This window comes from Eutrigla gurnardus (assembly GCF_963514095.1).
Source record: "Eutrigla gurnardus genome assembly, chromosome: 3".
NCBI classification, from domain to species: Eukaryota; Metazoa; Chordata; class Actinopteri; order Perciformes; family Triglidae; genus Eutrigla; species Eutrigla gurnardus.
In genome coordinates, this window is record NC_139917.1 from 32,173,137 (window position 1) to 32,188,509 (window position 15,373).

A 15,373-nucleotide genomic window follows, 5' to 3' on the forward strand; every position below is an offset into this window, starting at 1 on the left:
TGTATCACTTTTATTTACATATATAGAACTAAGTATGTAGATACATATATTAAGCACTTTGTATTTAATTTATTTTATCATATCATTTATTTTTATTTCTATTCTTTATTTATTTTTTCATAACTGTATTCTTTTTACTTATTTTTTGTTATTATTTGTTAATTATTATTTTATTTATTTATTTATGTATTTATTTCAGGCCTAATGTCCTCTGTTGTGTTTAAAAAAAAAGTGAAAGTGTATCAGTCAAACTTACTTACAAACTCACTTCCGCGCCTGAGAAGTGAAGCCAAGCATGAAGTGCCTTAAACTATAGACTGTCATGTCCCCCCGACACCCCACCCCCACACCACCAGGGTTCGCCCGCTCCAGTATAAAGAGCGGGATCGACGGCTCCAATTACAGCAAGAAGGAACGACGCTTGCGATTCTTTATCCGCAAGATCGTGAAGACTCAGGCTTTCTATTGGACGGTGCTCTGCCTGGTGGGCCTCAACACCATGTGTGTGGCGGCGGTGCACTACAACCAGCCCGAGCTGCTGTCCGACTTCCTCTGTGAGTAAAACGCACGGAAAACACTAACGTACGTGCTAGCATGTTAGCACACTAGCATGTTAGCACAATAGCATGTTAGCACACTAGCGTGTTAGCACACTAGCGTGTTAGCACCGAGGCTTCGAGGAATGAAGGGAATGAAAATGTGTAATTATTTAAATTGAAAACTGGAGTCCAGTTAACCATTGTGTTACTAAACTAGTACTAACCTTTGTAGCTTCAATACACACACACACACACACACACACAAACACACACACACACACACACACACACACACACACACACACACACACACACACACACACACACACACACACACACACACAAACACACACACACACACACTGGCTGCTGTCCAGGCTCATTAGCATATGAAGCTGTAGCTGCTGATGGAGTCCATTCATCAGCAGACTGTCATACTGAGCTCACTCCATTATTGACTTCTGTCTCTCTTTACCTTCCTCCTCTTCTGTTATCCCCTCCTCCCCCTCTCTCTTTTATCTGACTTATATCTCCCATCTTTTTTTAATCCACACTTTATCTCTCACAATTGCAACGTCTTTCAACTTCACCTTCGTCTGTCCTCCTTTTAACCAACTCCCTGCTTCCTTCTTTCTCCTTCCCTCTTTCCGTCCCTCCTCCCTTTCGTTCTGCATTTCCTTCTCTTTATCCCGCCTCCCTCCTTTCCTTATCTCCTTCTCCTCCTTTCCTCCTCTCTTTCTCCTTCCTGCCTCCTTTTCTTCTCTCTATCTCCTTCATCCCTCCCTCTTTCTCCTTCCACCTTCATTTCCTTCTCTCTTTCACATTCCCAACTCCCTTTCTCTCTTTATTTCTCCTTCCTGCCTCCTCCCTTTCCTTCCCTCTTTCTCCTTCCTTCCTTCCTTCCTTCCTTCCTTCCTTCCTTCCTTCCTTCCTTCCTTCCTTCCTTCCTTTCTCTCATTCCTCTCTCCCTCCTCCTCCTCCTCCTCCCTCCAGTCTATGCAGAGTTTATCTTCCTGGGTTTGTTCATGTCTGAGATGCTGATAAAGATGTATGGGTTGGGAATTCAGCCCTACTTGCACTCCTCCTTCAACTGCTTCGACTGTGTGGTGAGTACACACACACACACACACACACACACACACACACACACACACACAGCTCTAAACCACCAGGTTTTGATGACTAATCTCAACGAGTTGATTCAGCTCCTCGTTTGTCACCAATAATATACATCTTTCCCGCCGACATGTTGCAGCAACTTATTGCCTCGTTTCTTCATGTTACGCGCCGGCAAAACATGATAGGCCTATGTGTGTAAAGTGTCTCCATGGTAACAGAGAGTTAAAGACTCGGCTCCAAAGTGGTGTTTGACTTTCATGATTATTCATCAAACAAACTAAATCTCCATAATCAATAACTCATGTGGCTGAGGGACCGCCAGTTAGCCTGCAGGTGAATTCAGGTAGCACTCTCTATTTAGCATCTGGTTTTTTTTGTGTTTTTTTTTTTAGCTTGGAGTATAATAAACCATTTGTCAAATAATAGGACGTGTGCACAATCATTTAATATGCGGTCTGTGAGTTTTAGCTCATTAATGTCTCAGAGGTATAGATATTTTTTTATATGTTAACAAAAGTATCACAAAAATCTAGAAATCTGGTGCAAGTGGTGATGTCCTCATGTTGCTGCAAGGGTATTGGTTTTCTCACTGGCGAATCGACGCTAGCAAGCTACAGATAGTTATAGAAAGCTAAAGCTACAGATAGCTACAGCTAGCTACAAATAGCTACAGAAAGTTACACATATCCCAACAGGTGGGAGACTAAAAGTTCACACAGAAAGAAAAGTTTTAACTGTCAATTATTATTATCTATTTTTGTACAATTTTGAGTTGACTGGACTGTACCACTGTGTTTCCCTGAAGGTGATCGTGGGCAGCATCTTCGAGGTGGCCTGGGCCACCATCAAACCAGGGACCTCCTTCGGGATCAGTGTGCTACGAGCTCTTAGGCTGCTCCGCATCTTCAAAGTTACTAAGTAAGTTGTTTGCTAACTGTTTGAGCTACTATGTTAGCTATAAGTTACTAGGTTAGCCTTTAAGTTACTAGAATAGCATTTAAGTTACTAGGTTAGCCTTTAAGTTACTAAAATAGCATTTAAGTTACTAGGTTAGCCTTTAAGTTACTAAAATAGCATTTAACTTACTAGGATAGCATTTAAGTTACTAGGATAGCATTTGAGCTACTAGGTTTACCTTTATGTTACTAGGTTACCCTTTAAGTTACTAGGTTAGCCTTTAAGTTACTAGCTTAGCCTTTAAGTAACTAGGTTTCCCTTTGAGTTACTAGGAAAGCATTTAAGTTACTAGGTTAGCCTTTAAGTTACTAGCTTAGCCTTTAAGTAACTAGGTTTCCCTTTGAGTTACTAGGATAGCATTTAAGTTAATAGGTTAGCCTTTAAGTTACTAGGATAGCATTTAAGTTACTAGGTTAGCCTTTAAGTTACTAGCTTAGCCTTTAAGTAACTAGGTTTCCCTTTGAGTTACTAGGATACCATTTAAGTTACTAGGTTAGCCTTTAAGTTACTAGGATAGCATTTAAGTTACTAGGTTAGCCTTTAAGTTACTAGGATAGCATTTAAGTTACTAGGTTAGCCTTTAAGTTATTAGCTTAGCCTTTAAGTAACTAGGTTTCCCTTTGAGTTACTAGGATACCATTTAAGTTACTAGGTTAGCCTTTAAGTTACTAGGATAGCATTTAAGTTACTAGGTTAGCCTTTAAGTTACTAGCTTAGCCTTTAAGTAACTAGGTTTCCCTTTGAGTTACTAGGATAGCATTTAAGTTACTAGGTTAGCCTTTAAGTTACTAGGATAGCATTTAAGTTACTAGGTTAGCCTTTAAGTTACTAGCTTAGCCTTTAAGTAACTAGGTTTCCCTTTGAGTTACTAGGATAGCATTTAAGTTACTAGATTAGCCTTTAAGTTACTAGGATAGCATTTAGGTTACTAGGTTAGCTTTTAAGTTACTAGCTTAGCCTTTAAGTAACTAGGTTTCCCTTTGAGTTACTAGGATATTATTTAAGTTACTAGAAACAAATCAAGAAATGTAACCCCTTTCACGCAAAACAAAGCAGATTATTACCCGTCTAGACTGGGCGTCATGGCGTCTTTTTCCAGCCTCTTCTCTCCCCTCGGTTATCGCCATCACCGATGTTTACTTCTTGATTATTTCAGTGCTTTTAATGTACAGTACGTACACCTTACAATGATTTCAAGCAATATAACAGAAAGTGTTAATAGATAAATAAAAATAAAAAATAAAATCGCCTATGACTTTAATGTTTTCCAATTTTTTCATTCGCGTTTTTGTGTTTCCTTCATCTCTTTCTTCCCTCTGCCCTTCCTTAATGGATTCTCCTCCTTTCCTCTTCCTCCTCCCCCTCCTTCCCCTCCTCCTCCTCAGGTACTGGGCTCCTCTCAGAAACCTAGTGGTGTCCCTGCTGAACTCCATGAAGTCCATCATCAGTCTGCTGTTCCTCCTCTTCCTCTTCATCGTGGTCTTTGCCTTGTTGGGGATGCAGCTGTTCGGAGGACAGTCAGTATCATCTCTCAGCTCCCTGTCCTTCCTCGTCTTCGTCTTCACCATCGTGACGGTTTTCTTCTTCTCTTCTTCTCAGATTCAACTTTGTCGACGGAACCCCGCCAACCAACTTTGACACTTTTGCAGCAGCGATCATGACGGTGTTTCAGGTACGACACACAGACTTTATATTAAAAAATACATTTAAATAATTATCCATAGTAGACTAGTAGACCCTCGGTCTAGTGTACTAGTAGACCCCCCTCGGGTGTGTCTCCTGCAGGTCCTGACCGGAGAGGACTGGAACGTGGTGATGTACAACGGTATCGAGTCCCAGGGAGGAGTGAACGACAAGGGGATGGTCTTCTCCATCTTCTTCATCGTCCTCACGCTCTTCGGCAACTGTATCCTGACAGTGCACGCACACACACACACACACACACACACACACACACACACACACACACACACACACACACAAACACACACACACACACACACAAACACACACACGTTTTATCCCATTTATCTGCCGTTTCCTCCCGTCCATATTTCTCCTTAACGCCTCCTCAGACACTCTGCTGAACGTCTTCTTGGCCATCGCTGTGGACAACCTGGCCAACGCCCAGGAGCTCACCAAAGTACAGAGTCCATCAGGGTTCAGGGTCCATCAGGGTCATCTCATAACACAAATATATATATATATATATATATATATATATATATATATATATATATATATATATATATATATATATATATATAACTCAAATATTTTTTATTTATTATTGTTTTTTGAGTTGTTTAGGTTGCAAATGAAAAGAAGAATACTAAGAAAAAAAAGACAATAATAATAAGTAATTATTATTTAAATGGTGACAAACTATAGCAAGTTTATAAATAACTCTTTACTTGATCTTAAAAAAAAAAAAAATTTAGTGACTTTTCAATTTCAAAACTTTTCCAAAGTTTTTAAGCGATGTAGTTGAAGATTATCTGGATAATATTCTGAATAATTTTGGCAGAAAAGTTGTGAAAACATGAAATATTCTTATCGTTGCGTTTGAGCTGGCGTTTTGAAATGACTGACTGACGACTCTCTTCTTCTTCCAATAGGACGAGGAGGAACAGGAGGAAGCAGCCAATCAGAAGACAGCAATGCAGAAGGCCAAGGAAGTGGCCGAGGTCAGCCCGCTGTCAGCAGCTAACCTGTCTATAGCTGCGTGAGTACACACACACACACACACACACACAAATACACAAACTCACACACACACACACACACACACACACACAAATACACAAACTCACACACACACACACACACAAATACACAAGCTCACACACACACACACACACATGTACACACACACAAATACACAAACTCACACACACACACACACACATACACACACATGCATGTACACACACACACACACACACACACACATGTACACACACTAAAGAATAGAAGAAGAATCTATAATTCCCCTCAAATGCAATTCAATCTAAAGAAAAAAGCCTGTTTTGTAAATGTGAGGAGTAGAAAGTACAGATATTTGTTTTAATATGAAGAGAGGAAGTACAAAATACTAACCCCCCCCCCCCCCCCCCAACAGGAAGGAGCAGCAGAAGAACCACATCAAGGGCAGCAAGTCTGTGTGGGAGCAGAGAACCAGCGAGATCCGCCGACAGAACCTGATGACGAGTCGTGAGGCACTCTACAACGAGCTGGAGCAGGAGGACTGGAAGGTGGGGGGGGGAGGGGGAGGAGGTGAGGACCACACACACACACTCACACACACACGTACAGTATATGATGTATTGTATTGTGGGAGGAGGAGGAGGTGAGGACCAGACACACATGTATAATGTAATGACAGGGTTGGTGCGGGAAATCCTGGAAATCCTTGAAAACCCTTGAATTTGAGTGTGGTGTGTTCAAGGTTTGAGAAGTGCTTGGATGTAGACTAAAGGTCTTGAAATGTGTGTTGTATGTGATGACATCTATGATAGAACAGAGGAAAGAAGATCTCCATATCTGAGGGACTGAAAACAGCATTTTCTGACATTTCTTTATGAAAAATGACTTTTGATGATGAACAGATGATGAAAATAGTTGGTGATTATATTTCTGTGGATCTGTTAGTGGAATTAGTTTTCCTTTCATTTGTGGTCCTTCTGTAAAAAGCTGTCTCCAAACATCATGTTGGTTGTTTAGAGGACAATAACATCTTATTTAATGTGATGAACAAGTGACATCATAAGTAGACTGAATACTGACCATTGGATTGATACAAATATGGAGTTTACCACAGCTGGAAGGGGCTGGAAAAGCATGGAAATGCACCTGGAAATGCTTGAAAAATGCTTGAATGTGACTTTGGAGAAGGTGGAGGAGTGATCTGTGAGTGATCTGATTTCAACCACTTAAAGGGACACTATCATCCATAGTCGGTTGGACGGCTGAATTAAAAAACTCTTCATTCATTCAATTAAAAAGCAGATTTATGTTTGATATCGGACATCAACGTTTTAAGGAGGAGATGGACTTGAAAGTGTTTCTGAGGTTTTTCACAAAAACTTACATTCGGCACCGAAGACTTTTTTTTAACCGCCGTGCATTCTGGGTCATGCTGCAGGTTTTGGGCCCCTGGGGTGTACTGTCCCTTTAAGGGCGATGAGTGTTGTTATTGCGCTAGCCGCTGCTATGTGGGGCGGCCTGATGCTGCATGCTGGGGAGCGATGCATTATTAAAGTGGGGCATGCAGAGAAATCCAGAGCTGTACCCGAAACAAGAACTGGAGCGAAGAGTAACGCACTTCAGACACAAAGTCAAGAAGATGATTCAAGTGGATAAGAGAACTAGTTATTAACAGCTGGAGCCAAAACGTGAATGTCTGTGGCTCAGCAGAGAGAATGGGGCGGGTTGTGGGTTTATTCTGGGTTTTATTCTGGGTCAACTGAGGTCTGAACTGCCTGAAGGTCAAAGTTGGCATCTAATAGACACTAAGCGCCCTCTGGTGTTACCTCCGGTTCCGAAAAGTGAAGCCAAAGCTGGATACCTTAAACTGTAATTCTCTCTGCTGGCCACCAGGGGGCGACTCCTCTCTGGTTGTATAGAAGTCTATGAGAAAATGGTCCTACTTCTCTCTGCTGGCCACCAGGGGGCGACTCCTCTCTGGTTGTATAGAAGTCTATGAGAAAATGGTCCTACTTCTCTCTTGATGTATTATCTCAGTAAACATTGTAAACATGAGTTTATGGTCTCAAACTCTAGTTTCAAGTCTTCTTCAATCCAGCATGATGTTCATTTAGTACATTATGGTCCATTTAGAGTCCAACAGACCAGGAAGCAGGGGATGCTTTAGGGGGCGGGGCTTACCTGCTGATTGCCAGGTCGCTACCACGCTACCAATGCTAGTTAGCTACTAAGATGACTTTAACACTTAGCTGTAAAGTTCACCTTGAATTATAGAAGCTAACTTTGTTAGCAGCTTCACACCAGAATCCACATGGATCCAGATCCAGTAAGCGTGCTGTCCTGGGTGCAGATCCACCTTTTGCTTCTCCACAGTCCAAATATGGTCACTTCCTTCGCTGGTAGCCAAAACTGTATCCCACAAACCGACAGGTGACGTCACCATGACGACGTCCACTTCTTGGGTGTCCCCCAGAACAAATATTAGTAGTCAATGGCGAGATACAAATAATTTTTGGACCTGTTTGAATTGTGCCGTTAAGTAAACACTTGACTACCGTCCATATTCTTTCCAGAGTAACGCGTGTGTCATCACCATGACAACAATGACCCTTCTACAATGTTTCTCCCACTCACCCGGCTGTCCTTCATGTCCCCCGACCCAGGTGTCCTACCCACGGAAAGCCCGCGGCGACATGAAGACCCACCTGGACCGGCCACTGGTGGTCAACCCGCAGGACAACCGCAACAACAACACCAACAAGACCCAGCCTGGTGAGCTACCTCTGGACCAGGAGTACCGGCGCCAGGACGTGGACCACCACCGCCGAGCCACCCACCACCACTACCACCACCACCGCCACCATCAGAAAGCCGCCGGCGGGCCAGACGCCAGCCAGCCAGACGCCAGCCAGCCAGACGCCAGCCAGCCGACGGAGACCCGCATGGAGCGCGGCTTCAGCTGCACGTCTCTGGGCAACACGGAAGGCCAGCAGGGGGAGGAACGGCATGGCCACCGGAGCCACCGAGGGCACCGGCACAGGAACAGGGAGGCGCGCAGCACGTCCCCCCACCACCAGGGCGAGACGGCGGCTGAGGGGGGCAACAACGAACATAGGAGGTCCCATCAGCACCGCCGGGCGGCCCGGGAGGGGGGGGAGGAGGGCAGGAGGCACCGATCCAGGGGGACGGAGGGAGAGGGGGAGAAAGGCGAGGAGGGCGAGGGACGGAAGACGAGACGGCATCGCCATGGCAACCAGGAGAGGAGCAGAGGGCATCGCACCAGAAGGTGAGTGAAAGAAGGCTTCTGTTCTCTCTCAAGGGTCTCAAATTACAACTTTACGAGCAGTAAAAGGTTTGATCAAATACTCCTTCCATCAGCTAATTCATGAACCTTCTCCCCTCCCCAGGGAGCACCACAGCACCGGGCCCAACCTCTCCACCACGCGGCCCATCCAGCAGTACAACGAGGACCTGGACAACTTCCGCAACAACAGCAAGCTGGCCGGCGCCATCGAGCTCCCGTACGCCATTGAGCACCCGTACGCCATCCCGTCAGTCCACGCCGACCACCCAGACCACGTCAACAACCTGCTGAACTGCCGAGACGCCGACACCCACACGCTGCTCCACAGCATGGACAGCCTGATCCTGACCAGCCTGGCCAAACCCGAGTACACCAAGATCGACATGCCGCCGGTCTACCCCTACCCCTCCACCAACGCCATCCTGCAGGGTGAGACACGGGGGGGAGCCGAGATCTGGAGCCGGGGGTCACAAAGGGGTTTAGTTTAATTTAGTTCATCTTGGTTCAGTTAAATTGATTTTCATTTAGTTTAGTTCAGTTTAGTTTATCTTAGTTTAGTTTATCTTATTTTAGTTTAGTTAAGCTTGGTTTGGTTTAGTTCAGTTTAATTTACCTTGGTTCAGTTTAGTTTATCTTAGTTTAGTTTATCTTAGTTTAGTTTAGTTCACTTTAGTTTATCTTAGTTTAAATTGTTGCTTTACCAGCGAACGCGGCTGTGAATCCAGCCCGTCCTCCGATCAGCGATGGCGGATGTTTTCGGATGCGTCTCGTGTGTTTTCAGTCTCGCTCCGGTGAATCTGACCTCTTTCTGTCTCCGTCTGTCCAAATCCTCCTCCTCGTCCTGCTTTGGTTCTGCTCAGTGAACAAGAACGCCAACACAGACCAGAAGAAGAGCGAGGAGAAGAAGGAGGAGGAGGACGAGGGAGACGACGAAGGCGGCCCCAAACCGATGCCCCCCTACAGCTCCTGCTTCATCATGTCCACCACCAACCCGTGAGTGTGCTGCAACTCTTGTCCTCCTCCAGGACCAGGTTTGTGGAACCTCCTAGAAAACACTTTGTTTGTGTGTTCGCCAGGTTTCGGAAGTGCTGTCACTACATCCTGACTCTGAAGTACTTTGAGTTCAGCATCCTGTCCGTCATTGCCATGAGCAGCATCGCCCTCGCCGCCGAGGACCCCGTCTGCCCCGACTCACCACGAAACAATGTGAGACACCCGTCTGTCTGTCCTGCTGTCGCCCTCTCTGTCTCTGCAGCCTTTTAAGCAGAGCTCTGCAACGTTTTTCAGGCCAAGGACCCCCAAGACCCATAGAGCCGGTGGAGGGACCCCCTATTACATATCATATAAAACTGTGTTAATCCGGTGAATAATAATGTGTAGTGCAGCCTATAGTAACATGTATAACAGTACTTTGTAATGATGTATGTATACAATGCTAAGACATTAAAATAATAATTGTTGACAGATTCCCCCTGCAGTAACTCTGCTGACCCCCTAGGGGTCCCGGACCCCAGGTTGAAAATCTCTGCTTTAGATGAGTGGTTATTATTGGTGTCTGATCACCTCCCTCTCTCTCTCTCTCTCTCTCTCTCTCTCTCTCTCTCTCTCTCTCTCTCTCTCTCTCTCTCTCTGATCATCGTCTCTCGCCCATCAGGTGCTGCGTTACTTTGACTACGTTTTCACCTGCGTCTTCACGTTTGAAATGTTGATCAAGGTAACAAAGTATCACTGTTTGTGTGTGTGTGTGTGTTATTTTTGCATAATTGTATGTTGTTTATTTTTACAGTGAAAGTAAATATTGGTGTTTGTCTGACTACGAGTTGTATGTGTTGTTTAAGTTACTGTATGTTCGTCTGTTTTAGGGGTAAGTGAAATCTTTGAAAACGGTTCAGATTATAAGGATTGAAGAGTAAACATGTTATTGTATGAGACGTTTCTGCATACCCCCCCCCCCCCCTCCTGTGTGCTGGTAGACTGGTGGTTTGTGTGCTGTACTGAATGTGTTCTGTGTTTTCCAGATAGTGGTCCTGGGCTTGTTCCTCCACCAGGGCTCCTACTTCCGCGACTTGTGGAACATCTTGGACTTTATAGTGGTTAGTGGTGCTCTGGTGGCCTTCGCCTTCACGTAAGTCCCCCCACCCCACAACCCTCATCTTCAACATCTACACCCCCCCTCCACCCATACAAACACACATTCCACCATCCACAGAAAGACCCTTTCTCGCCCGAAACACCCGGCGATGCCGATATCTCTCTCCTGTACTTCAACCTTCTGTCCTCATCTTTGTTCCATCGACTCTTTGTGTCTGTAAACTTTCCTCTCTTTGTTTCTTTCACTATTTACTTGTAGTCTCGTCGTTGTCTCTTCATGTCCCCTACCCTTTTTCTCCATTTCTATATCTATCTCCTCATTGGTCATTAACACAAATGGCATTGAATCAGCAGGTCTTTCTCTACGCCTCATCGTCCACCGCCATCTGGACTAACTGCCCGTCATCCCAAACGTATTAATGTTCTGGATGATAATCACCAACCCCTGAGCTACACTCTAAAAAAAGAAAAAAGGGGCTCCTTGTAACATTTACATTGTTCTTGATGCAATCTTTAGGAGACCTCAGAGTTTACCCTGAGGTGTGCCTTTTGAAACTGTCATCACAGTAATTCATAAACGCCTCAACTTTTCCGGAGTTCTTTCTGTAGTTTCAAGTGAGGAGTGAAGTTAGTTTTTAGAGTGTAGTTACCCTGACTTCACCCAACTTTCACGAAACCCAGATACGATCACCCCCAAACCGATCCCACACCTCATTCCCAGTTCACTGTCTGACTTGATATAAAGCACCACCTTCTCAACATCTTCTTTTCCCCCCTGATCTTCCCGGGTCCTGTCCCCTTCTCTCATCTATTGGCCGCTCTGATATTTCCACTCACCAGATCGTGAGTCATCCCTTCCTCTTTTCTTGCATCTAAATTCCTTAACTCCTACGCGTCTACCAGATTTCCCTGCCTCATCGGCCTTCCCCTCCGACTGCTATTCCTAACATACAGCAAAGACTGTGAGAACAAGGGAACGCTGGATCGCTTCAAACCACCTTAAAGGCCTTTTGCACACTAAGACCGTTTCTCTCTTCCTATTATCCTATTATTTTTATTATTATAAAAAACAACATCTGTTGTGTCAATGCTGTTTGCACACCAACTCCGAAACCTTCGTCCGTCAAAAATGTTTTCGGAACAGGTTCGATTTTCTGCGTTTTTGGCATCCGTCAAAAAGCATTTAGAGTTATGTGAGTTACATGTAGAATAGCAACAAATACTTCCTTAATTCGTAGCGCGTACGTTTTTCACTGTACTCATCGTTATAAATAACGTTGACACCGTGGTTATTTGTCCTTCCAATCGAGGGCAAAGTGGTTAGATAAGATCGTGATCCACCACGTTAGCATGCTAACGCTTATTCACCACGTTAGCATGCTAACATTGCTAAATAAGCAGGAATTGCCTCTAGGTGCTTCTCGCTGAATGGATGGGACTTTGTTCCTGGCGTAGTTTCTCCTCTCGCCATATCCGATCATTTACATCAGGACAAGTTCTTGCTGCAGTGCTGTATGTTGGTGCCCCACATTGCTCCCTAGCTTGTTACCCCCCCTCCAACCCCCCGCCTCCACCCTTATATTTAATATGTAATCAGCCGGTCTGCCCCTCCAATCTCCACCACACACAACTTTCAACCCCCCCCCCCCCCCCCCTCTCCCACCACCATCCAAGGCAACATCCTGCCTCCAACCGAACCACCACTCCATCCTACCCCCCCCCCCCCCTCCTTCCAGCGGACCCTGGTGGTCCGTCTGTGAGGGTGCGGGCGCCTCAGACACCTTTAACCCTTTAAGTGCCCAGGCTACTGTTCGCCATGGGGGGAAGAACGCCGCCGCCATGGCGCACACACACACACATACACACACACACACACACACATACACACACACACACACACATACACACACACACACACACACACACACATACACACACACACACACACACATACACACACACACACACACACACACACACACACTCATAACGTACCCGGAGGCTCAGGTATTTAACTCTCCTTCCTCTGCACGACCCGGGGGAAGAACGTCGGACCTGAACGTGGGAGGGAAGGGGGGAGGCATGCTGGGTCAGGGTGTGGTCAGTGGAATGATTTGTTATTAAGCTCAGGCAGAATATAGATGAATACATATGAATTAAATATGTATGATGAATGCAACCGGAGGGGCTGAGTGTGTGTTTGTGAGTGAGCGGGCGAGCGAGAGAGAGAGAAGCTTGCGTGTGCATCCTCCTCAGCTCTGTGGATGTCCGGTGCATGTCTGCCTGAGGTGACTGCATGAACCTCAACGCAGCGCCGCGTGATCCGGGCAGACGGCATGACAACGGCGTCCATGACGCTCGGATGTGGAAGATCCGTGAATCTTAGCGGCTAAAAAGCTTCCATCAAAGGGGCGTCAGATTGAATGCAAAACCACTAGATGTTAAAGTCACTAGATTTGCTTGAGGAGGCATGAACTGAGGTTTGTCGATGTTTTTCTTACTGTGAGAAAAAGCCGAAACACAAGTAACGTCTTAGCGTTAGTTGACCTCTCAGTACGTTCTGAAAGTAAATCCCAAAGGACCAGGACGGTGCACATGCAAGGTTTTACAGATGATTATTATAATAAATAATATCTATCATACATCCACCAAACTTTAGACTTTAATTCCTTTCATTGTTCTGAAGATTAAAACAGAGGGCTTTGTTGTCATATCATTCAACGCCTCGTTTATACAACATGTTATTACTGAAAACATGGAGAATTCTTTATGACTTTTGACAGTATCCTGAAATTCTGTCATTATTTTCACCTACGACTCTAATGTAAAAAAAACCTATCTTAACTGAAGATTTATTTTCTGGAAATGTATGCAAATTAGCACATATGCATTAAGATCATTTGCATATATGGACCTAAAAGTTCAGAACACTTGAAAAGCAAAACAAATAAATGCCCATAAATGTGAGTAACCAACAGGGAAGTTTCATGCCTGTTTACCGTGTCGCCCCTTTAACTCCATCAACACGCTGCAAAAAGTGAGATCAAAGTTAAAATATCACAAACAACAACAAGTTGAGTCACTCCACTGCTGCACCCTCCACAGCATGACTCTCTGCCGAAGAGAAGGATGCTCCTCCCCCTCCTCCACTGACCGCTCCCCCTTTGTTAACTCCTCCCCTATCCCTTCCCTATTAAGACCTCACCTTTGCCTCCCCCCTCTCCACCATCTCTCCCCCCTTCACCCATCTGCTCCAGGGCTGAGCCACACGCACAAACACACACACACACACACACACACACACACACAGAACCGTCGTACCGAGGTGGAGGGTCGGAGGGTCGATGGCTTCCTGTTTTTATTTCATGGGTTTTAAACACACAATAACAACCGTGCTTCTGGCTCCCTCCATCCTCCAAAACAAACACTGAAAGAAACACGAGTGCATGCGATCGCAGTGTCTCTTCCACCAATGGTGTGTGTGTATGATGCAATACACACAAATCCTGGTTTCTTGAGTTTTAGACTCGAACACGTCAAGAAAACCTGGAACCAGCGACTTTGTTAAGACTGAACGCTTCTTTCCTTCCCCGCTGCAGATGTGCATGCAAAAGAGCTTTGATTTAAAACAAAAGAGAAAAAGACCCCACTAGATGGTTGCAGATCTAATGAGGGCACTTTGTGATGTAAGCCGGCTCTAATGGATCATTACGGTGTGGAGAGATAAGAATCGGTGTAAATGGATGCAGCGATCCAGTTCTCCTCCCACCGTCAAGGTAATTCTTCATAGAGCTGCTAGCAAAGCAGCAGCAGACAGACAGGTGCTAGCAGAGCAGCAGACAGACAGGTGCTAGCAGAGCAGTATAGACAGGTGCTAGCAGAGCAGCAGACAGACATGTGCTAGCAGAGCAGCAGAGACAGGTGCTAGCAGAGCAGCAGACATACAGGTGCTAGCAGAGCAGCAGACAGACAGACAGACAGACAGACAGCTGCTAGCAGAGCAGCAGAGACAGGTGCTAGCAGAGCAGCAGACATACAGGTGCTAGCAGAGCAGCAGACAGACAGACAGACAGACAGCTGCTAGCAGAGCAGCAGAGACAGGTGCTAGCAGAGCAGCAGACATACAGGTGCTAGCAGAGCAGCAGACAGACAGACAGACAGACAGCTGCTAGCAGAGCAGCAGAGACAGGTGCTAGCAGAGCAGCAGACATACAGGTGCTAGCAGAGCAGCAGACAGAGACAGGTGCTAGCAGAGCAACAGACAGACAGGTACTAGCAGAGCAGCAGTAGACAGACAGGTTTTAGCAGAGCAGCAGCAGACAGACGGGTGCTAGCAGAGCAGCAGCAGACAGACAGGTTCTAGCAGAGCAGCAGCAGACAGACAGGTTCTAGCAGAGCAGCAGCAGAAAGACGGGTGCTAGCAGAGCAGCAGTAGACAGACAGGTTCTAGCAGAGCAGCAGCAGACAGACGGGTTAAGAGAAGTCCTGGTTGCATAAAAGAGGACATCATTAAATATTGTAATGCAAGAGGAAGCAAAGATGTTCAATGTTCACTTTAAATGATATTATATTATTTTACCTACTTACTAAATAAATAATATTCCATTGTTGGACCTACTTATTAAATACATAATATTATATTGTTAAACCTACTTAC

General features: G+C 45.3%; 1 protein-coding gene across 1 annotated transcript in view; it reads left to right on the forward strand.

Moving 5' to 3' along the window:
• The window catches only part of cacna1ab (calcium channel, voltage-dependent, P/Q type, alpha 1A subunit, b), a gene marked incomplete at its 3' end in the record, with an annotated part of 133,621 nt that overhangs the window by 66,889 nt on the left and 51,359 nt on the right, over window positions 1-15,373 (forward strand). Inside the window, 16 exon segments of the mRNA XM_084006627.1 lie at window positions 357-554; window positions 1,533-1,645; window positions 2,464-2,576; window positions 4,001-4,132; window positions 4,215-4,287; window positions 4,401-4,521; window positions 4,691-4,758; window positions 5,234-5,340; window positions 5,737-5,872; window positions 5,874-5,891; window positions 7,985-8,607; window positions 8,729-9,054; window positions 9,486-9,618; window positions 9,702-9,831; window positions 10,280-10,339; window positions 10,644-10,750. Of these exon segments, the coding sequence (XP_083862753.1) occupies window positions 357-554; window positions 1,533-1,645; window positions 2,464-2,576; window positions 4,001-4,132; window positions 4,215-4,287; window positions 4,401-4,521; window positions 4,691-4,758; window positions 5,234-5,340; window positions 5,737-5,872; window positions 5,874-5,891; window positions 7,985-8,607; window positions 8,729-9,054; window positions 9,486-9,618; window positions 9,702-9,831; window positions 10,280-10,339; window positions 10,644-10,750 (2,458 nt within the window).